We start from the raw sequence: 22,967 nt of genomic DNA, 5'->3' as shown, positions 1-22,967 counted from the left end.
TAAACGCTTAGGTATGGTGGATGAGTGGTCTGAAGATTAAGTCACTGAAAGTAGCAACTTCAGACTTAGCAAAAACCAGAGAAGTTTTGACAGGTTATGGTGACCTAAAAGTTTTTCAGGTAGCTGATGTCTAACGAAGAAACTATATTCTATGGTACCCCGTTTAATTCAGCACAAATGGGTTCCTTTGTGAATGAAGAAGAGGAATTCGAGAAGTTCGATGCTCCCACCCGTTGCTTTTAGGATTTCCTCGAAGACTTGGGCCAATTGGGTTGATTCTACCATTGATCCAAACAAGACCCGGGTCTTCCCCGACATACGTCAGTTTATACCGAATACCAAGGAAAAGTGATTCATACATTGGTGTTTTCCAGAAGTTCCAGATACATGGAAGAGACTGTTCTATGCATATTCTTGTAACCAAGAAAACAGAACACAATGTAGATTCTTTTTGTGCAACCTTGCACAATTTTTTACCATCATACATTGGATAACTAGATTTACACACCATAGAAGCAAAAAAAAGAAAAAAAGAGATTTCTTAACACACTTCTTATCTAACTTGAGATTCTTGTAAGAATTATTCCTTCTCTGCCAAAGATATTAGCTTCGAATTGTGAGGCTCGGAGCACTCACTTCCACTATCCTTGAAATATCGTTAATGATTTTAGCTGGTACCTTTGCAACCCCATTTGCATTGGGTAACTGCGGATCATAAGCAGACTCATGTACTCCCAATGCAGCCCTGCCTGAAGGATCAAGATTGTTTGACCAAGCTGCATCCCACTCAATAGCTTTGGCAGTACTGCAAGCCACACTTGGGCCTCCAGGGACAGTCAAACGCGCTGAATTCTGCAGAGAAATATGATAAAATACACATCAGTACTTGTTTATTGATTTCATATTACTAGGATAATTAATCAGATATTTGTTCTAATGGTTACCTGAGGGAAGAACCTCTCAAAGATAGTTCTGTAGTAGTAACCCTCTTTTGTGGTAGGTGTATTATGTGGGAAGATATTCCTCGCATTAAGCATCATTCTATCTGACACCTGATATAGGTAGAAGAGAATTAGACAATGATAAACAGATCATGTACATATATATATATATATATAGAGAGAGAGAGAGAGAGAGAGAGAGAGAGAGAGAGAGTACATGCTTGGCAGCATGAGCCTTAAGCCCATCGATCCAACTGTAGCCAACACCATCACTAAATTGCTCCTTCTGCCTATATAGAATATGCTGCAGAACAATAAACAGAGACTGTTAATAATCAATGTGATCAAGCAATAAGTTTATAAAGCTGATAATTAATTAGGCAAGAGACCTTTGGCAGATAAGGATGTTCTTCATCATCAAAGGCTTTCCTCAGTACCCACTTCTCAATCCGTCCCTGATCTGGTTTTATCTGATAAAATTAGGCAAAGTCAGAGCAATCTTACTAATGAAAATTTCAAAATTCTGAAGTAGTACATAAGTGGAAAAGAGTATGTTGTAGTAGAATCCAAATTACTATGTGCACATTGATCTCCACCCACATACCATCTTCCACTCGGGATCAATACTCATCGCGACATTGATGAATTCCTTATCTAAGAAGGGGACCCGAGCTTCTAAACCCCAAGCAGAAGTTGCCTTATTGGCTCTCTGGCAATCATATTGGTGAAGCGCCTTTATCTGTGATGATATTGAAAAAGCAAATTTTCATCTTGTCATCTCTGTTGATCTTCCAAAGTTAATTATCAATAATGACAGGAAGAGAAAAGGCCAACAGAGCATAAATTACCTTGTGGCATGTCTCCCGGTGGAACTCTTCCTTGTTTGGTGCCTTATGAAAATACAAGTATCCACCAAATATCTCATCAGAGCCTTCCCCAGAAATGACCATCTTCACTCCCAGTGATTTGATCTTGCGGGACATAAGAAACATGGGGGTGCTTGCCCTGATTGTGGTCACATCATATGATTCAATGTGGTAGATGACATCCTCAATGGCATCAATACCATCCTGCACCCAAATGGCCAAGGGAATAGAAAGAAAACTTCATATTTAGGGTTGATGATCTACAGTAACAAAGAGAATATCACATCCTTCTCATTGAACATAAGAACAAGAAGACTAATGACAATTTCATATCAATACAAGTACCTGAACTGTAAAGTGACATTCATGATGAATGGTTCCCAAATAATCAGCAACCTCTTTTCCAGCCTTCAAATCAGGGGAGCCCTGAACAACAACAGTATAACTTCATTGATGGATTTTCATACAAATCATGAAGATTTAATTAGGAGTTACCTCAAGGCCAACACAGAAGGAATGAAGTTGTGTTCCCCACTGTTTTGCAGCCTTTGTCCCAGCAAAATAGCGAGCAGTAACAGAGGCAACTAGTGATGAATCGAGCCCCCCTGATAGCAGAACTCCAAATGGTACATCAGTCATTAGCCTCTTAACTACAGCCTGCAAGATTTCAAGCAATGAAAATAATCTATCAGATGGGAAAACTGAATATAAGATTTCATGGCCACTTCCATATAATCAAGATAGAAATCTTGGTTGGTTAACAAAAGTCACTTGCAGCTTATTGAGTATCCTATACTATAGTTCAGTAGTCTCACATTTTCGAAGGCCTTTCTGAGGACTAGTGGATCATATGGAGATGATGGAATAGCCTCTGAGTACCATGGGGGATTGTACCATCTTCGCATCCCACCCACCTTGCTCGAATACAAGTGACCAGGAGGGAAGCACTCAAAATGTTCACAATCATCATTAAGTCCTTTCATTTCAGATGAAATCCAAATTGATCCTGAAAGAGCAGCAAAATGGAACAAATGAATGAGAAAGATGGATATTCAAATCTCTAGTAAGAAATATTCTTACTATTTCTTACCATCAAGTCCCCAGCCAATGTAAAGGGAAGTAATTCCAATGGCATCTCTAGCAACAATGAAGCTGTTATCCCGGGTATCCAGCAATACAAATGAGAACATTCCATCCAACATGTCCACAAAATCTTCACCATACTGTTCATACTACATAAAATTCGCAAGATCATTAAAAACCCAGTTACAGCCTTAACAAAAAGTGCCACCCACCCTTCATTTAACTTCTCACAGGTAATTAATCAAACATCTTAAGATCATAATCTGTTCATCATTTTAAAATAAGATAAGCAAGCAGGGAAGAGATGATTTTTCTATAACCATTTTCAGAGGATATAACACTCACCAAATGGGCTATAACATCACAATCACTACCAGTCCAGAACTTGTGATTATGGAGCCGCTTTCTTAGCTCTACATGGTTGTATATCTCTCCATTAACCTGCCCAATTAGTAAATTAAACCCCTAAGTAATTAACACAATAGAAATTTAGCCTAGCTTATTAATGTTAAGTAAAGTTAATTACCGTTACAACAATTGACTTGTCTTCATTAAAGAGAGGTTGATCCCCAGAAGTGGGGTCGATTATAGCTAGCCTCTGATGAGACAAAAAGCAATCTCCATGTTGGTAAAGCCCACTCCAGTCGGGCCCTCTGTGTTTCAATCTGCAACATTATTAACAACTAATTAATTGTTTGTATTATTAACATTCACAGCTTGCAGATTCTAAGAGAGCTAATTAACTTTCACAGATCAGTTGCTTCTTTCTCTTTCCTAAATTATATTTCTTAATCACATGTTACATGATTCTCAAATATTATTTTTAAATTACATGAGAAGATTAGGCATGCCACCAATTCCAGATAACAAACAGCTATAGACGGAGAGGGAGGAGCCAAGGACAGAGACTGTCCATATCAACCCAAATGGATTTTTATGATTTTACCCTTGATCCGATACAGATACTGATACCTCATTCCGAGGGAAAGAGAGGTAGACAAATGACTAGGTAACCCATCAGAAGAAAGATGAGGCTAGATCAGGTTCACATACGAGATTATATCTTATATGCCCTTAGTCTTGGCTTGGAATCTACTAAGTCCAAAACCCAACTCTCATTAAAGAGAGACCCAGTGGATTCTAAATGCCGAGACAAGGAGCGAGAATAATCTGGTCTACAAGAAGATACCTAACGTCTGATCATGGTAAATTACCACCCCACCTCTTGAAATAGATAATTACTTTCATGTTGATAACCGCGCTGGTTCTGGGGCCACACAACCACACCAATAATTAATTAATTAATTAAGGAGCTTATGTCACCATCTATATACACTTTGAACTTTGAACACCCAATATATTATATTATCCTGAGAAATAGTATGTTTTCACAAATCCACATCCAACCATGGTGATGGGTGTAGCTTACCATGGGTCCCATTAAAGAACATCTGGAATTATATATATGAAGCAGAACTTGAACTTATCAGATTTTCCTAGAAATGAAGTAAAAAAAAAAATAAAAAAAAAAAATTATTTCAAAGAAAAAATAAACAAAAATTTAAAAACTAAATGGCTAAAGCTTTAATGGTGAAAAAAAGAAAAAAGAATGCAGAATGCATATATAAGTTGCAGAAAACGACTTGAAAAACTTGAAGATGAACAAAAATATATTCTCAAGAATCAAAAGATCAACCAGAAGAAAAAGAAGAAATTAATAACAGAAATAGATGAAATTTGCCTGCGAGAAAGCTCGAGCACTCGAACCCTTTTCGTTTGCGAATCATCAGAACAACCCAGAACTGAAAGTATCCCACACATGGTTGGTTCAAGATGATGATTCCCCCCCCCCCTCTCTCTCTCTCTCTCTCTCTCTCTATAAGTGGGTGGTGGTGATTATATTTAGATAGATAGATAGATAGATAGAAACTAATATATTTAGATAGATAGATAGAAACTAAGAGAAAAAGTTCCTTAGGCCAAACACCTATAAATAACATAAAGCTGAGCGAGCAAGAGGATTATAACGAGAAGGAAGGAAGGAAGGAGGAGGAGGAGGAGGAGGAAGGTGGTGGTGACTGGTGAGGGCACACAGGGGGGAAGGTGGTGGTGACTCGGGAACGTAAGCAGGCATATGATGTTAATATCCACCAACGTCTCGACACATCTATTTATAGCAAAAACGGAGCTCAGCGGGCCCCACTCCCAAAAATAAAAATAAAGTAAAACATGATTAAAACTCCTTTCACAATTATCACATTACCTCTTCTCTGTAAGTAGCCAAGCGGCGACGTTATATCGCGTCTACCTTTCAGGCTTTCACCACTTTAATCCTCAACTACCACTACCATCACTATCACTGGGCCCCACACATATCCTCTTTTCTTACCTGCCACTGTCAAATATCCACAACGTGGCTTGTGATAATTCGTTCAATCTCCTCTATTATTTCTCCTAATCTTCACTTACAAGTTCCACGTCTTGTGATTTTATCACTCTCACTATTTCTCATTTATCTTTTGTCACTACTGACTCAGCAGCACCGGGTCCTTAAAGTCAAAGTCATCATCCCGTACAACTCTTCAACTGTCCACGTGTCCTCGAGAATGCTAGAGAACGACAGTTCCCCTACACCTGACCTGGATTTCTTATGTAGATAAGGTTCTTTATTACTATTTCCCCAGTTCCTCAGGGATTTAAAAAATAAAAAATAAAATAAAATTCAATCAATCCATAAGAAGAGAATTGCGTGTTGCAAAGATAGTTGGCCTTCCCCCACCCCCCTTACCTTCTAAAATGTGGTATTAATATATATATATATTAGTAAGTTAGTAATAAGTGTGGTCAAGTGATCCATTTGTTTGCCCCTCGTGGGTGTTCAACCTGGCTCCAATGTGGATCGTGCATAAAAAAAAAAAAAAAAAGAAAAAAAGAGGTGACATTTCCTTAATTATGCATTTCACTATGCATTTCATTCAAAAATTTTTGTAGGTATTTTGATATATCTCTCGACTGTGTAGCTATTTATGCAATGGGAGAAGGGTGACATGATGATTTCTGCTTGTTGGATATATAAAAAAATATTTGAATTGGCCATGTATTGAACCTTAGAAAGCATGAAAACTCTCAGTTAGTCTGTGCGCCTCTATCTTAGTCTTTGACTCTTCAATGATTTGATTTTCTACTTGAACGGATATGATTAGCTGAACTTTACACATAAGCAAGGGTCTTCTATGTTGGGGCCTATATGGATTATTTAATTGTAGAAACAAACTATTAAGTGCCAGGTGCTTTGTAAATCATACATCTCATGACATTCCAATAGAGATATATGCTTCACTTTGCCTCTTATTTTAGGGATTGTAGATTCCAGAAAATTCCTTTGACTGAGTTTTTCACATGAAGATGAATAAAACTGTTTCTTATAAAAAAAAAAAAAATTAATAAATTAGAGCTTCCTACTACATATATACATTACTAGAAAAAGGTTCCACATGTTTCAAATGTCAAACAAACTTTTCATTAATTTAGGGGAAACCAAAATGATTGTTGAAACAAAATCTACAGCTGTTGTCAACTTGATTAATCAACCCAAATCTGATTGAGATCCAAACACAAACCTGACTAGGTGCTAGCATAGAATACTTTTTGCTTAATATTAGGGTTGGAGGAGAGCACCAAAAGTTAAATAATTAGATCTTTTTGTGTTTCAAATACTTCTCATATCGATCTCTTATTTAAATATTCTCAACAATCCAAAGGTCAATGATTAAGTAGTTGAGCCATGCGCATGAGGATGGGCTGATGGACGTAGCCCGGAAATGATACATTGTTCTAAGCCCTCCCTCATTAAAATATTTTAAAAAATAATGGGCAGACATCGTTGCCTAGTTTGTGTGACCCTGCATCAGTGCGGGCCAATGATATCACATAAGGGCATCAACATAAATATGATATTTTATTTCACAAGCGACGGTTGTGATAAATTTGTGATCCCATGTATCTGGTTTTAAGGCCATGAAATCAGGCATCTGAAGCCAATAAATAAACAGTGAATCCATGGATATTTGAACCCAAGTATTCAGGAAAAACCAGAATATTTAATGAAAGAATGTGATAGCTTTTTGAACAACCTATTCTAATAGGAAAGCCATATATCTTGAAATTAATTCATTAAGTTGATAATAAAATCCACGGGTGTTCTAGTGAATTTTATGCAGCTGTTACACAACAAACCTTATAGGAAAGGCCAAGCATACAAGACAACAGGTGGAGAATTGGAAGTTTGGGCTGTAGAAGGATTTGGTGTTGCTCATATTTTATAAGAAATGCTTACTTATTATTATTATTTATTTTAATATTTATTTAAGTTTCTAGAAGAAAGGGATTAATTTAATGCTAAGAAAAAGAATCCCACGGGTCCCACATAGGGAATGCCCAAGATACAACCATTGTTTTTAGGGAGACTATGAAAAGACATCTTTGCTCCTCCTGAAAATAGGGGCTATGTTTGTAGGTTCACTATACTAAAGTCGGGCAGACAGGGAAGGTTCCTCCTCCCTTTAAGCCCTTAGTCATTAATATATACTATGATCTATTACTAAGTATATATGAGTGAGGTTTCATAATTGCACAATTAAGAATTGACTTGTTTGCCTAATAATAATAACAATTGACTTTTTGGTAGAATAATAATAATTGTCTCAAGATACTATTATTGGTGAAGCCACATGATACAAGGGGATAAAAATCATCTGTTTTTCTTTTTCTTGTTTTTCTTGTGTATGATGTGACATTACAGACTGGCCTTGTATCGGAAAAAAATCGCCTGTTTTTCTTCATTCATGTTTTTCTTGTTTTGCTACCTTTAGAAGGCGACATGTGACATTATTTTAAGTGAACGGCCAAGATTGAGTTAAAAACCAAACTGGATGTAATAACCTTCATCCAACTAAATTAATCTTGACCGTTGATGACACATGTCATCTTCTGCAACTAGCGAAACACAAGAAAAACAGGAAAAGAAAAAACAGATGATTTTTTTCTGATACAAGGCCAGTCTGTAATGTCACATCATATACAAGTCAATCATGACCAACCTTAGGTCTAACAAATGGGCTAGCCCCAATTAGGTCATTAACAAACGGGCTAGCTCTATCTATACCATAAAAGAATTTGACTATCTTATCTTCCCAAAAGAAAGAAGGGCTTAGTATCTTCTGTTTTTGTGCTTCTACTACTTGTTGGGTAGACAAGAACGGGGTGCCCTCTTGGATAATATATTACATACTAGAAAAAGTAGTGGTTAGGTTTGGTGATTAAGTAATAAGGTTTACTTATCTGTTAATCATGCGCATGGCTACTAATTATTCCCAATTAATTTGAAAAAATACCATGAGAGATGGTGCATAAGCCATTGTTAAAGCCAAAGGTTCAAGAAGGTCAATATACACATGAACATGAAATTTCTACCATTGGTGTGTATATCACCATCAATTGTATACAAATTCCCTAAATTACACGCCATGACCCTTATTGGTTTTGTGTATCACCCTAACTCAAGTTGATCTAAATTTTAAAAACTTGGCAAATCCGGCGAGTTTGGAGTTGGTCTCCTTTGATTCCCTTTGATTCTGATTCAATCTATTCAAGATTGGACATTAGTTAGACTTGGCCAAACACGATTGGCGAATCCTAGTCAGATTAGATGTAGAGTGATTCCTAACCTACCCTATCAGGGCCCAGTCATGAACACTAGAGTATAGATTCCCTATGCTCATGTGAACGGCCGGGCCGAATGGCCTATATAGGCTTAAAAGCTCATTATTAATGAACCTTGATCCCGTCCTCTTTTATTTGTTTTCATTTTTATTCTCTCTTTCTGGGGGCCCTGAGTTATGGAGATGCAAGACTAGCTTGCCCTTATCTAGAAGTATTGTATATCTCTCTTTTGCCTAAAAAGACCATTCTATTTAAATGTCAATTAATGGGCCTTCTTTGCTTTGCTTCGACTCATATGGGTACACAAAGAATTTTTAAGAAAACACTGGTCGGTAAAAGAAAGGAACTTGCTAAGAGTGGCAAATATGTACACATACTTTTAATTCCCCTCCCCCCCGCTCCCCATCCATCCCCTAGTTTATTTTTGCCTCTTATCTCATGATCATCACCCATGTCTTGACTACTGGCTACTATATACTTGATCACCATAACTTGCACATCAAGATCTTTGTATCTTCACCATATGAATTCGCAACATGGTAGAAAATTTTTCGAAATTATCAGATTATTAGTACCAAAGTACATAAAAAAAAAAAAACAACTTCATTATCCTCAATATTTTCTTTTGCCTCTTCAATAAAAGTATTGCTTAGGGATGGAGCATCTTGTTAGTTTCCAATTGTATTCAAAACTAGGGCAGCCTAAATGTATTTTTCTTTAAGATTTCAATGATCCTAAAGAGAATGAGCAATAGTCCATGATGTTTGAAATTTCTTCAAAATTATCAAAATATTTTGGATTTATAAGGAATCGAAATGAACTGATTACAATAGTCCATGATGTTTGAAATTTCTTCAAAATTATCAAAATATTTTGGGTTATAAGGAATCGAAATGAACTGATTACCAAAATTTATATGCAAAATTTATTATAAAAGGAGTAAGGTAAAAAATTTCAAACCCTCAAAAAGGTAAAAAGAGGAGTTGAGGAAATGAGACTATATTGAAAAATCATTAATTATCATAATTTTAGTATATAAAAAATCTCAATCACATGGTCCATCTTGCAAAAAATATTTACTTCACGTCACTCGAAGGTTAAAGATATTATTGCAAGAATTAGATGATCAAATAGGCATAATGTGGTTAATAAAATGATGATTCAATAAGATTTATCATTGAGCCGTACCACAGAGATAAGGCCATATGACACAAAAACAGCTTCAGAATCATACATAATTGTCATTTTGATTGGACAAGAAAGAGATTAACGCAGGTGTATGGTGTATATCCAGGGGTGCTAATTCGTCTGTTCAGTTCGATCTTTATCATATTGAGTAGGTTTATCTAGTACTAAAACAAATAGAAACCAAATTGTTAATCTGGGTTTATATCAGTTTACCCGGGTTATTATTAGCCCGATACTAGTTTTGATCCAATCTGGTATCAATATTACAAAGTATTTAAAAAACAGTAATACAAATTTTTTTTTCTGGATTTTTTACATCAACCTCCCCTGTTGTTTGTCGTAATTACATAATCCCCCTGGAAATAAAAAAATTACATTTAAACCCAAAAAGTTCACACCGTTAGCATCTTATTTGGCTTAAGCCATTAGTTTCATTGAAACAAATTGAAAACCCCCAAAAGTCGTCATACCTTTATTCCAAAAAACCCTATCTTCCCCTTTCAATCCTTTCAATTTTGGGTTTGCAAGCCGCGAGCAACGAAGACAAACTCTCCGACGAAGGTTCTCCTCTCCGGCGAAGGTCCTCCTCTCTGACAAAGGTCCTCCTCTCCGACGATGGTTACTCGGAATGCGAAGTACGACGGTCGATGGCTACTTGGCTTCCCCTTATTTTGAGATGGAAGTTGCCCTTATCCTCTCAGGCGACGGGTGACGGGCAACGAGATACTGAGCAATCCGATAGGCAACGAGCGATGACTACTTGGCTTCCCTTCATATATGTGTGTATTCAACAACCGAGAAGAGAAGGAAGGAAGGATTTCAGGTAATTTCATACCCTGCGATTTGCCCTAGGTTTGAAATTTCTCCAATTTTCTTATGAGATCTCCATTAAAAATTGTAGGGTTAGAGACCATAGGGCTTGATTATTACCTTCATTGCTGCTAATTACCATCTACATTTCATCCATGAAGAACACTCCTAAGTCAGGATAAGGTAATTTGGTTTATCAGCCTTATTCTCTAAAGATCATTTAGCTGTTTTAGTTGATCATTCTAAAATTATCTTGGTTTCTTCTTGGAAGTTCTATTTAACCTATGACTTGCCTTTATTTGTCTCTGATACTTCATTGCAACAAATGCAACATCAACATTTCGGTCCATTGTTTCCAGTCACCGAGGAAAACTAGTTCTCGTTTCAATACATGTATAATAAGATCTAGGGGGTCTAGACATCTGTTGTTTCCGTTGGTGATAATCATGTTGATTTGTGTATATGCTGGATTCTCTGCTTGTAGGCATGGTTTCCTTCATAAAATACAGAACTCTTGCATTTAATTGGGATTTCTGAGTTATTAATAATTAATCACAGATTAAGGAGAAAGGCAGAAGTTTTAATAATTAACCATGTTTTTAATTTTTTATTGGTTTTTCGATCTAGGCGATCTATTTTTAATTACAGCTAGTATTATTAAATTTCCAGGCCAACCAATTGAGTTCTCTGCCATTACATCTGCTTTCTCTCCTAATAAAAAATATCCATAACAATCAACCACCATTAAAGGCATGCAAAATCTCTACCACCCTACCCACATGGTGTAACATGATTACTAACCTTATGTTCACATGGTGTAAAAGGATTACTGACCTTGTGTTGGAAGTAGGAATGAGTTTGGATACATTAGAAAGCTCTGTCCTAATTTGAAATAGTTTTTTCTAAGATACAAAATCATAAATTTGTTAACATTTATACATACACAGGAGTAAACGAAGTGAGCCAATCTCAGAACTACTGTGAAGGTGCATATAGTCTAGGGGAGATAGGCATACAATAATTCTTACATGTGTGTTTGCGTTTGCTTGTGCTTTCTTCTCTACTGCACATGTGTATTAGAAAGTCTCAGAAATTAGTCAATCTCGGAAACTCCATGTTTTTTAAGATTATTCTGAATTTTTCACTTCTGGTGTTCCTATGAATTTGTCATGCTTCATACTTGTGTTGATATATGTTTCAATCTAACCTTAAAATTTTGCAGCAATGGTTGTGAAGTGTCCTATATAGTTTAATTGGTGTGGGAGAGTCCACACAAAGCTTGTTGACCTTGATTTTTACTCCCACTTGGATTTGATATGCGATATATATAATTCAGTCATCGACCATATCCCTGAAGGCCGTAATGTGAGGTTTAAAGTCAGATGTGAGATTTCTGATAAAGTACATGTGGAAGTGACAGATGATACTAGTACACTCAGTTTATTTGGTTTAGATATGGTCAATATTATCAAAATAGTGGTTTATGACCTTGAAGATAATCATAGTGATGCAGAAGGAAAGTGGAAAGTAAACCAATACTCTAGTGATGTGATTTTTAGAGATACAAAAGATCACAATAAATCTGCCCCCAAAACTTATGCAGTTGCCCAGAATAGTGGGAAGGTGGATCATGATTTAGGGAGTAAAAGGAGAGAAAAGATTCATTTCAAGAGAAGTGATGGGGTATGTAAATCTGCCACCTGTGCTTCTAGTGATGGCAATAGGCAAGACAGTGCCACTAGTAATGCTACAACTAATGCTCCAGATAAGGGTAAGGCTAGAGTTAATGCTACTACTATTGCTACTCGTGGTAGATCAACTGGTACAAGTGTTGCTCAAACTAGTGGGTTGAATGCTGTTAGCAATAGTTCTGCTAGTACAGATGGTTCACTCCGGAGACGAGATACTAGTAGAGTTGGAAGGGAAATTCAAAACATTAATGACAGTTCAGATGATAAGTCTTTATAGGTAACTCAGTCACATTCTGGTATGGTACCTAACTCTGTTAGTCATGTTGAAGATACACAAGCTACATTACCTCAGATGCTCCAGTCTTTTACAAGTGATGAAGAATGGGTAAAACAACATGAGTCTATGGAAGACTCCAGTGAAAGTGAAGGAAGCCTCATTGATGAAGTCGAGACAGATGCTGATGATGTACAGGGGTATCCAGGTATGAACTTTGGTTATGATGATGGTGATGTTGCTGATTTGCATGATGTTGCTGATTATGATGATGATGATGATATTGAGGATAGTATGATACAGTTAGTTATAAGAGCTACATATGACGATGTCAATCATTTCAGGGCTGTCCTCCAACAGTATGTGATTCAAGAGGGTAGTGTTTAAGGCTCCTAGTTGTATTTGGCGAGTACATGCTTCACCGGTTGATGAGGATAAGGGTGTTAAGCATTCTACGACATTTATGTTAAAGTCGTACAATCCCAAGCATGCATGTATTTTGTCAACCCAACAGAAGAGTGTTACATCACAATGGATTGTAGAAAAACTTGCTCCTCACTTAAGAGTTTAACCAGATTTGTCAATAAAGTCTGTGCGTACCTTCTTACATCAAGCTTACAAGGTTCAGTCCCCCTTACATGAAATTGTACTGGGAACACATGCTTGCCCTGGAAATGAATCAATGCAGCCATAGGGATTCATACTCCTATCTACCTGCATATGATAGGATGGTGTTGGCTAAGATGTCAGGTAGTCTGTTCAAGATCCAGTACCAGGATATGCGTGACTTGTTAGGGAACCCTATCTTTAAGAGAGTGTTTGTTAGTTTCAAAGCATATATTTCAGGGTTCGTAAAGGGATGTAGATCATTAATTGGTGTAGATGGCTACCACTTAAAGGGTCGACATGGATGCATTCTTTTGTTCGCGATCTCGTATGATGAGAATAATGAAATGTTCCCTGTGGCATATGCTGTAGTTGAAGTTGAATACAAAGACAACTGTCTTTTTTTCCTTAAATGTCTACACGAAGCTCTTGGTACGACATCTGATGATATGGCTTTGACTTTTATGTTAGATAAATAAAAGATATGTTACCAATATGTTAATCACCCTATTTATTTGTTCCTATTAATCAATGATAAATATTTAATTTTTTTTTCTTTTTTAAAATCCTTAGGGTTTATCAGATGCCATCAGTAAAGTATTCCCTAATGCGCACCAAAGGCGCAGTGTCAGACATTTATACCAGAATTTCAAGTCAGCAGGCCATTCAGGACAGTTGCTTAGGAAGCACTTCTGGTCAACAACCTCTTCAACAGCAGTCATTCAATTTGAGAAAGAAATAAAAGACATCAAGGATATATCCAATGATGCATATGATTGGATGATGGAAAATCCTACAAAAACTGGTCAAGACATACCTTTAATTTTGCTGCTAAGAGTCCACAACTAACCAATAACATGACTGAGTCATTCAACAATTAGATAGCATAAGTGAGAGACATGCCTATTATGGTGCTCATAGATGAGATTCGGCTGAAGATAATGAATAGGATGTTTAAGCATTTTGAGAATGATTGCAATTATCCAGTATCTGGTCCAATCACACCGGATATGAAGACAAATTTAGATAATGTACAATAAAAAGCAAGAGAATGCATTGTGCACTAAGTCAATTCACATTCATTTGAGGTGGTAGATATGCAAGGTGGCGGAGTTGTGAATCTATCAGCTAACACATATGGTTGTAGGCTTTTGGATTGTACGGGGTTGCCATGCAAACATACAGCAGCAGCTATCACACACAATAAGGGGTCACTTCAAGCTTACTGCAACCCATACTATAGTGTCAACATGTATCTCAAGGCATATAGTGAGTTCATCGAACCACTACCAACATTGGCTGATTTGATGATTGGTACCAGTTCTGGGATTGTCTAGCTTCCACTACTAAGAGAATACCTGGTAGACCTCAAAAAAGTATAAAAAGGGAATTCGATGAGAGTCCTGCCAAGAATAAATCTTCAAGTGACAGATGCGATATCTGCAACATACCAGGCCACAATAGGAGAACATGTCCTCGCGGTGACGAATAATCGAAGAAAAAGAACAAAATAGGAAAAAAAGGCATGACTCCTCACATGTAATTTACAATTGATCATTACGTACTTAACTTACGTGGCTGATATCACTTTTGTAATTTACTTTCTGTGTTTTTGTAGAGAAAGCAAGGGGATGAGATTCAGCATGAAGGTAGTAGCTCCCAAGTACTGACAAGGTCACAAGCAACTTCTCAGCCTATACAACAAACAATTTAGGATAGATCTTTAGTCCAACATGCTATCAAGAACTCGAAATGGAAGACCAAATATGCTAAGAAGAAGTAGACAAATGTATGTTGGTGATGGGAGAGACCAACTGAGATATGGAATTAGTGATGGGAGAGAGCAACTGGGATATGAAACAAGTTCTTTTTTTATTTATTTTTTTATGGGATGAAAAAAGTTGTTATGATAGATGTTTAATGGGTAATGAAACTATTTGTTTGTTTCCTTATGTGTTGGAACAATGATGTTTAGTTGTGTTGTAGAACAAATTGTTTGTTTATTTGGGTTTCAGAAGAATGATTTTTATTTGGTAGACTCTATAGATGCACTTTAACAGGTTTGTGATATAGAAAACCTATGTCTATAGATGCATTTTAACAGGTTTGTGATAATGTCTCATATTCAAACGAAATGTTGTCAATTTTTCAAAAAAGGGTCAACTAATGTGATTAATTGATACGCATAATATTGTCTTACGTATAACCCTATTGTCATATTGTCCTATGTTGAAAGGAATTGCTGTCCATTGGCTTAAAATTATAGGATAGACATATATAGAGACACGTGGGCCAAATTAATAAAACCAGTACAATAAAATTAAAAGTTGAAGAGTTAGAGCTAGTCATTACAACTTAATAAAACTAGTACAATAGTCTTCCTAACTCTTCATTTTCTCCAAAACATGATAACAATGATCAAAACAATCACCACTATTACAATTTGAAGAGTTCCAATAGACTTCTATAATCCTTTCACTCTTTTCTTCAAAGCACGTATCTCTTCTTTCACTTGTTGATCTTCAAGACTTTGGCCATCAACAAATGTATGTAGAGTGACTATGGTGATATTGTCTCCAGTATGAGGGAACATTTTTTGTTCTTCTATAGGATCACACCAAGAAAAGAATCCACAACCATGTGGTGCATTGGGGCAGTAATAGTAGAGCTTGTGTTTGCTATTAGCGTTTTCTGAAATTCTAACAAGTGCCATTTTTTGGCAGTGATATACAATGTTCAAGTACTTCAGTACTGAACCTCGATTGTTGTCATCCACAATTGTTATTGACATTATGTATCTACAAAACCCAAATAACAATATAGTAAGGTAAAATTATTAGAATGCAAATCATCCAAAATACATTACCAACATTGCTAAATAGTTCTAAATAGGCAATAAAAAAAACAATGGTGTTAGCAGATCTCTCTTGAATGCTTCAGTTTAATTCATTTTTTTTTCCCCCAAAATGGAGTTTAATCACAAAAAAATTAAATCTTAGAAAATGTTCATTTGCCATTGTTCTTTTATTATTTCCAAAGTTGTTTGCACAAAGTAAGAAGAAGAGAAGCAGCAATGGAGGAATCAAAATAAATCTGACCAAAACACATATGTATAATCACCTGCCCTAACTTCTTAGATGCAGCTCGTCGGAATCGGCTGTTCCTAAATTCTATATTAAATCTTTCCTAGATAGTAATACTACTACCATAGCAAATTGTACCATGAAATCATGCTGGGTAATGGTTTAGGAACAAATCAGATGCATCCAAACTTGAGTGCCTTAGGCTCTCTTCTCTTTTATACCCAGATACAATCTTTGCCATCGAACTCCTTCGATCTTAGATGTTGCATTCTGTCTATCAATTGCCTAGCTTTGTTCAGTTTTTTTTGCACTTCAATAAAAAAATTGATTGATTTTAATGAATGTATCTTGATTTTGTTGATTGATTTTAAATGAATGTGTCCAGATAGATTAATCAATCAATTGATGCCCTAACTTCTCAAAATCGGTGATATGTTTCAATCAGGGGAATAATACTAACTAAATGATTAGTTATAAGAGAAGAGAGAAGAGAGAAAGAGAAAAGGGACTACCACCCACCTTCGCCGGAGACGTTACTTGAAACCCCCGCCAAAATATCAACTCCTCTCATCTCCTCCTCCACCATCACACTCCACTCTCTCCACCTTATGGATTTTGGGTATAAAAGAGAAGATAAGAGAAGAGTCTTTAAAAGGGTTAGGGGCAATTTCATCAGTAAAAGTTCAAAACAAACACTTCTCTAATGGTGTCAACTTTTTGGGTTTAAATGTAATTTTTTAAATTCCAGGGGGGATTATGTAATTTTGGCAAACGACAGGGGAGGTAGATGTAAATCGCCCTTTTTTTTTTAATCAGTTTCTGACCAATTCTTTTATTGATTTGGTTATAGGTTTGAACCCTTTTTTGGTTTTGGACAGGCTATTCAGTTGGTTCAACCAATTCAGTCTCCAAAAGCCCTAATCCAAAATAGTCTAATAAGTGTTCATTCAGTTTCGACTCAACCTGATTTGTTTGATCGGTTTTGATCAATCTAACATGTTTATGTTGGATTTTAATTGACAACCTCGGTATACAACAACAAACTCAGCATTATCTCAACTTAATGAAGTTGATTACATGGATCAAAACAAAAAAATAAATAAATAAATTCTTAATGAGGTTAATTACATGCATAAAAAAAAACAAAACAAATTAGAAAAAATCCAGATATAGAAAAAGGAAAAAAAAAAAAAAAAAAGGAGATGAAATATAAGATGGAGGGATTTGAGGGGAAACGGTTGTGTAACGATCCATATTAATCCTATGGAGATTGATCCACATCAGTTTCGAAAGAGATTTGATATGAATTGATATAGTTTTACGTTCATTCACCTTGTAAATCGGTTGATGAAGATCTATGTCTTATGCACCATTTGATAACATTTTTAATAACGTGTTTTTTTGTGTTCAGAAATGGAAAAACACTCCAAAAATGGTTTGATAAACCTATTTTGTTTCACCTGTTTTTTGAAATATAAATAGAAATTTATGCTTATTTCTGTGTTTAAAAATGGGTTTGACGAAACAAGTGAGACTTGTTTTTTCCGCTTTTTGGAACAACTTGTGGGCCAAAAAATCGATAGTCCCTCAATGAAAAGTTACATCTCCCAACCCAACATTTACCTTACTTGGCGGCTTTTCAAAATTTGAAGATTTTCCAGGAAAACGAGAAGGAATACACCAAATTTTTTCTTTGCTAGTGGGGGCCTTAAATTCATATCCATCGATTCATTTGTGAATTTCTTCCAATTGTCTTTGAACCCACATGAATCGATTAATGGGGATTAAAGTTTGAATTTCCTAACAAAACACACACTGATCCAAAGAATCTATTCAACCCTACTTAATTCGAGAAATAGGTTTATCAAACATAAAAAAATTTATTTTTATTCTTAAAAATATAAAAAATTATTTCTATTATTCCTTAAACATAGAAACAATAAAAACATTATCAAATGATGCTTAATGTTACTCGTGAACATTTCTGTCTCTCTTTTCATTTATTTATTTATTTTTTAAACCTACCATTCACTACACTTTCACTGAGGCAATAATAGAAGTACCTTGGAATCCTATAAAGCTGTGACAATTTTACATCCCAAGGTAGAAGGGCTGACCCATACAAGTACTCTCTTTCTCTTCCAAGGCCATAATTTGGTCAGTTACTGAGAGAAGCAAATTCATCCTTATCTCCTCTGCAGAGATCCAAACCCATCCATGAATGTGGACATCTCCTTTTTTAACACTCTTGGACTTATATGATAAAAGTGAGAAAGGAAATTAACGGAGAAGCATTTTTTTTTGAAAGGACCAGAGAGAAGTCTTTCCGAAGGACATAATTTGGCTAAAAAATATCAGAAATCTATCGAGCCAAACAGGTTATCAGTGTCATATTCCTCTAGAAGGGATAGGGAAGGATGGGCAGACCCACAAGGATTAGCTGGACATATCACCAAAGCTGTCACATGGCAGCTTCGGAATGGTCAACCTCTACAAGTACAAGCAAAGTCAGTAGGCCACTCTTCTTTTTCTTTTTGATGAAAGTAGGCCACTCTTCACATGTTCAAAAGACCTGAGCATCACTATCATTTGATTGGATTTAATGCCGTACACAGTGGGGAAACTTTTCCTTTTCTTTTTGTTATTATTTCTTATTCCAAATCAAAATTTAGAGATTTTCTTAGATGACCACATTGTGTCCCCACACTGAGAGGAGCGTAGTTTTGAAGGTCCAACTGTATAATCTAAGAAAAAGGATTTCTACATTGTCCTTATATATAGGGATTTGATTGAGTCTGATCATTTAATTCGAATTAGTCTAATTTTATTAATAAATATGTGGGGTTCAATCTCGACTCATTTATAATTGATCATTTTTGTGTGTATCAAACCCCTCTTCTATCCAACCCATTTGGCCTGACTAAGCCCGAATATGTGGAATGACTTAGTTTTTGGGAACATTTTACCCTACTCAAAATATGTTTTACTCCCAAAATCTTAAATCATAAACATAAAATCTAAAGAATAAAGACAACCCCCTAACTTAGTATCTCAGAGGATCTTTTTTAAGGCCGATTTTAATGGTATCTTCTTGCAACCCTAATTTTCAGACTAACTATAGGCATGACTCATTTAGAATTAAACGATCTTATTACACATTTAAGGTTCATTTAGATCAATTATATAAAAATCGATTAAAACTCGAACCCGACTGACCAAATATAAACAGCACCATATAAATGGTATCTCCACTCGTTTTTTGAGTGAGTAGGCTATCTGCTTAGAAAAATGATGCAGCTTTGGGATATTGTCAATTCTCATATGCTATAGGATCACACCCACATAATAATTAGAGAGGCAGGTAGCTCCAATTTAGATATTTGTGTCGGTATACATGCATATGGTTTTGGGATATTCTCACATGCTAATTGGTTTGGCTTGTTCCAACAGAAAAGGGTTCCCACCAAGGGGAGAGGAGCTCTCCAACTATGCTTTCTATGTGCCATGTGTCCTACTCATTGACTAGGCAGAGAAAAAATCCTCTCCAATTATTGGATTGTCCACTAATGGTATTTTTTTTTTTTTTCTGGTAATGGCCCACCAATGGTTGGATAGACCTAAAAGGCTAGAATGCTACACCCATGAGTTGGGCTGCGTGTCTCAGTCTTCCAAGCCTTTTGGATGGTTAATTGAATACTGATTAGGCGGTCCACAATTAGAATGGAGTCATATCCCTGACAGACTTCTTCTCCCTTTCCTAACCATCTTTGAGAATATAATCTTTCTCTTGCTGGAAGTTATAAAGTAAGAAACTATTACGGTCTCATATTAGTCATATGAGGGATAGATATTACATCGGTTTCTAATGAGAATTGATGTGAGTCCTTGTAAATCGGTTTATGAGATTGAGTTCTTTTGGATTTGTATCAAAAATTAAAAAACAATTCAAATGTAAATATGCTCACTAATAAATATTCTTTCCAATTTCTCATCACACCTTCTGTTCTTTTATTTATTTATTTATTATTTTAAAACAGATATAAAGAAACTCAACCTCCATAAATCATCAGCCTATAAGGTGAAGGGACTCAAGACTATTTGAATCCACATATTTTTTCCTTTGAGAAACGATATGGGATTAGCCCCCTATAAGACTAATATGGGACCGTAACATACTATCACACTTTCGAACTCGATGTTCATGATGGTTCATTTTGGATCAGTTAGACCTCTCTAAGTAGCTCTCACTCTGTTCTAGGGTTTTTTCCTCGTAGAAGATAGTCCTTTCCTAGCAACTCTCACTTTGGCACCAGATCACTCCTTTCACACTCGAGTTGGGCGCGAGGATCGACTACTTTGATACCATTGATATGGACATAGAGAACTCAATCTCATAAATTGACTTAGAAGATGAATAAACCCATGACCATATCAACACATATCAATTCTCTTTGGAAATCAATGTCGAATCAACCACCCATAAGGTTGATATGCAACTGTAATATATTTATTGTTTTGGTATGGGGGTGTTGGGACATGGATGTTATAAGTTCCAGTGTCTATTGTATTTGTGATTAAGTACACTTAAAAGGGCTTATACATTACAAAAAATTTTATGTCTGAACATTGTTGCGGTTCGCATGAAAAAAAAAAAAAAATGTGATGAGATTTGATAACATGCCCTCCCCTCACAAGTACTATTGAGGGATTGGGTCCGGGTGTCAATCAATTGGGCCGGGCCTATTTGGGTTTTATTACAGTGTGATCGGTCCGGCAAGGCATGGTCCCCTTTATAAGTGGTCCATTGGGGTACCGATCTTTAATTGGTTTGTCAATAATCAGAACAGATGGGCCTTAAATGGACTAATAAAACATTTATTTCTATTCCGGCTTTTTAAGAGGCTTTAACTGTGTTGGACTGAGTAAGTGGGCTTTAAGCATGTTGGGTGAGTCAGGCTATGAACCTTTGCATCAGGAATGACTAAATATAAGATGGGCCAGGCTTGAACCCAACATATTTAATAAACAAGTAGGATCGATTTTGGGCTTTGTGCGATGAGTGCCTGAAATTGACAATCCTATTGGTTGCTACCTCACAATTCACAACATCATTGGGCAAGAGATCACTGCCTAGTTGCTTGGCCCCTGCACCAGCACGGGGTTAATTAGGGCACTCACGGGCTTACCATATAGTTTTTTTTTGTTATTTTTTTTAATGGTGAAATTATCATATAGCGTCAAAAGATAGATTCTGGTTGTCACATTTTCTTACAATACTTGGTCCGTTGGGAGTTTTCATAGTTGAAGGTCATGTTGCTACAGATATTATAGTAGGGGTGTCAATTGGTTGGGCCTAATCAGTTCTGCTCACTTTAAGACCTTGCATTATGATTGACTTGTTTAAGTAACCGAGCCTCATATTTTAGCCATGGTCTTATTTATAAATGGTCGATCGAGTATCGTTCCTTAAGCGGGCTACCAATGATCGGGCTAAAAGGTCCTTGTATGAGCTAATTAGCCATTTATATCTAAATGGGCTCAAATCAGGCTATAACATGGGCTCTAATCAGGCTTTAAACATGTTAGGCTGAGTAAGCAGGCACTAATCAGGCTACTCAGTCTGTCCCAATTGGGCACCCATCGGGTTGCACCTTTGCACCGGGAATGATCAATTGTAAACGGGTTGGGGTTTAACCTTTTCAGTTTCCGAATCCATAATCCGGAATAATACCATTGTCAATGTAAAAGAGTCCCTAAGTTTAACCCAAAGGATAACGAAGTTAGTGAACAAAGAACTTGATACGAGCAAAATCACTAAGTTAGGGGAGCTACTCAACAAACATGCTATACTGATGACCTAACAAATTGTCCAGCCTTGTGTTCACTATTAAATGATTCAGATTGCTAAATGAAGAATGAAAACTTTGTTGTAACCCATCTACACACCTTCCCTTGTCGACAGAACCATCCAATTAGAAAGCAGAGTAAGTAATAATGGAATGGTAGAGTTTACTCCACCCCAACTTTACACCTTGTTGCTTTTACTTGGAAAAAAAGTCAATGTTCCACTGAACCCTCCAACCACAATTGCAAGTGACCCGAGAGAAGAGTATTCAAATGATAAAGCTGTTGTATGACTAGAGAGAGAGAGAGAGAGGTCCCTTACTCCTTACTTCTCTCAAATATTAAGCCACTGCTAACTTCAGATTTTGGCCTTAAAACATACTCTGGTTTAGTCTTAATTAAAGATCAAATCCTCTGACAAAGAGTGCTAACATAAACCAGGAGTGGTTGACGACAGGGAAAGATCACATTCCAGACCATTTGACTAAAGAAGACACAAGTGATCTCAATCTTCTTGTCTGGGTTTGATTAATTTTGTCCAACCACTGGATAAATCACTTGTGTTCTGAATCTTATCAAAGAATCCTTCTTATATGTTTATTCAAGTATTTTGGAGGGATAAATAGTCGGTAAGGGATTTTCGCCTCAAGAAGCATGTGATTCTGAATTCGACTCCTCTTACTTTTTACGAGCCACTCACACTGGGATGTTCAGTGTTCTTCACTGTTTTTGGTGAAAATTAAATGATTCTCATTCAACATTGATATGACTCATCCATACAATTGTGGGGTCAGAATTGACCTATCAAATTAATCAGGCCAAAGGCTTGGATAACCGTCGTTAGAAAAAAAAAAAAAAAA

The 22,967-nt window shown here is 36.3% G+C and overlaps 1 protein-coding gene and 1 long non-coding RNA gene across 2 annotated transcripts; one reads left to right on the top strand and one right to left on the bottom strand.

Moving 5' to 3' along the window:
- Nucleotides 1-384: 384 nt before the first annotated feature.
- LOC122085808 (asparagine synthetase [glutamine-hydrolyzing]) lies at nucleotides 385-5,017 on the bottom strand. Its single transcript, XM_042654394.1, has 13 exons — nucleotides 4,632-5,017; nucleotides 3,417-3,555; nucleotides 3,236-3,331; nucleotides 2,898-3,039; nucleotides 2,623-2,813; nucleotides 2,303-2,464; nucleotides 2,153-2,233; nucleotides 1,790-2,011; nucleotides 1,546-1,680; nucleotides 1,331-1,411; nucleotides 1,159-1,245; nucleotides 945-1,052; nucleotides 385-852 (listed from the first exon to the last, which is right to left on the bottom strand). Exons 1-13 carry the CDS (start codon nucleotides 4,709-4,711, stop codon nucleotides 604-606), a joined length of 1,773 nt encoding a protein of 590 aa, XP_042510328.1. The 5' UTR covers nucleotides 4,712-5,017; the 3' UTR covers nucleotides 385-603.
- Nucleotides 5,018-10,260: 5,243 nt separating this feature from the next.
- Nucleotides 10,261-15,216, top strand: LOC122085422. Its single transcript, XR_006142123.1, has 3 exons — nucleotides 10,261-10,622; nucleotides 10,701-10,792; nucleotides 14,799-15,216. It is a non-coding gene; the product is annotated as an uncharacterized LOC122085422 (long non-coding RNA).
- The last annotated feature ends 7,751 nt before the right edge of the window (nucleotides 15,217-22,967 follow it).

The sequence above is a fragment of the Macadamia integrifolia genome, chromosome 8 (assembly GCF_013358625.1).
Source record: "Macadamia integrifolia cultivar HAES 741 chromosome 8, SCU_Mint_v3, whole genome shotgun sequence".
Taxonomy (NCBI): Eukaryota; Viridiplantae; Streptophyta; class Magnoliopsida; order Proteales; family Proteaceae; genus Macadamia; species Macadamia integrifolia.
Note: the sequence above shows the minus strand (reverse complement) of the source record. Positions and strands in the feature narration are given on the sequence as shown.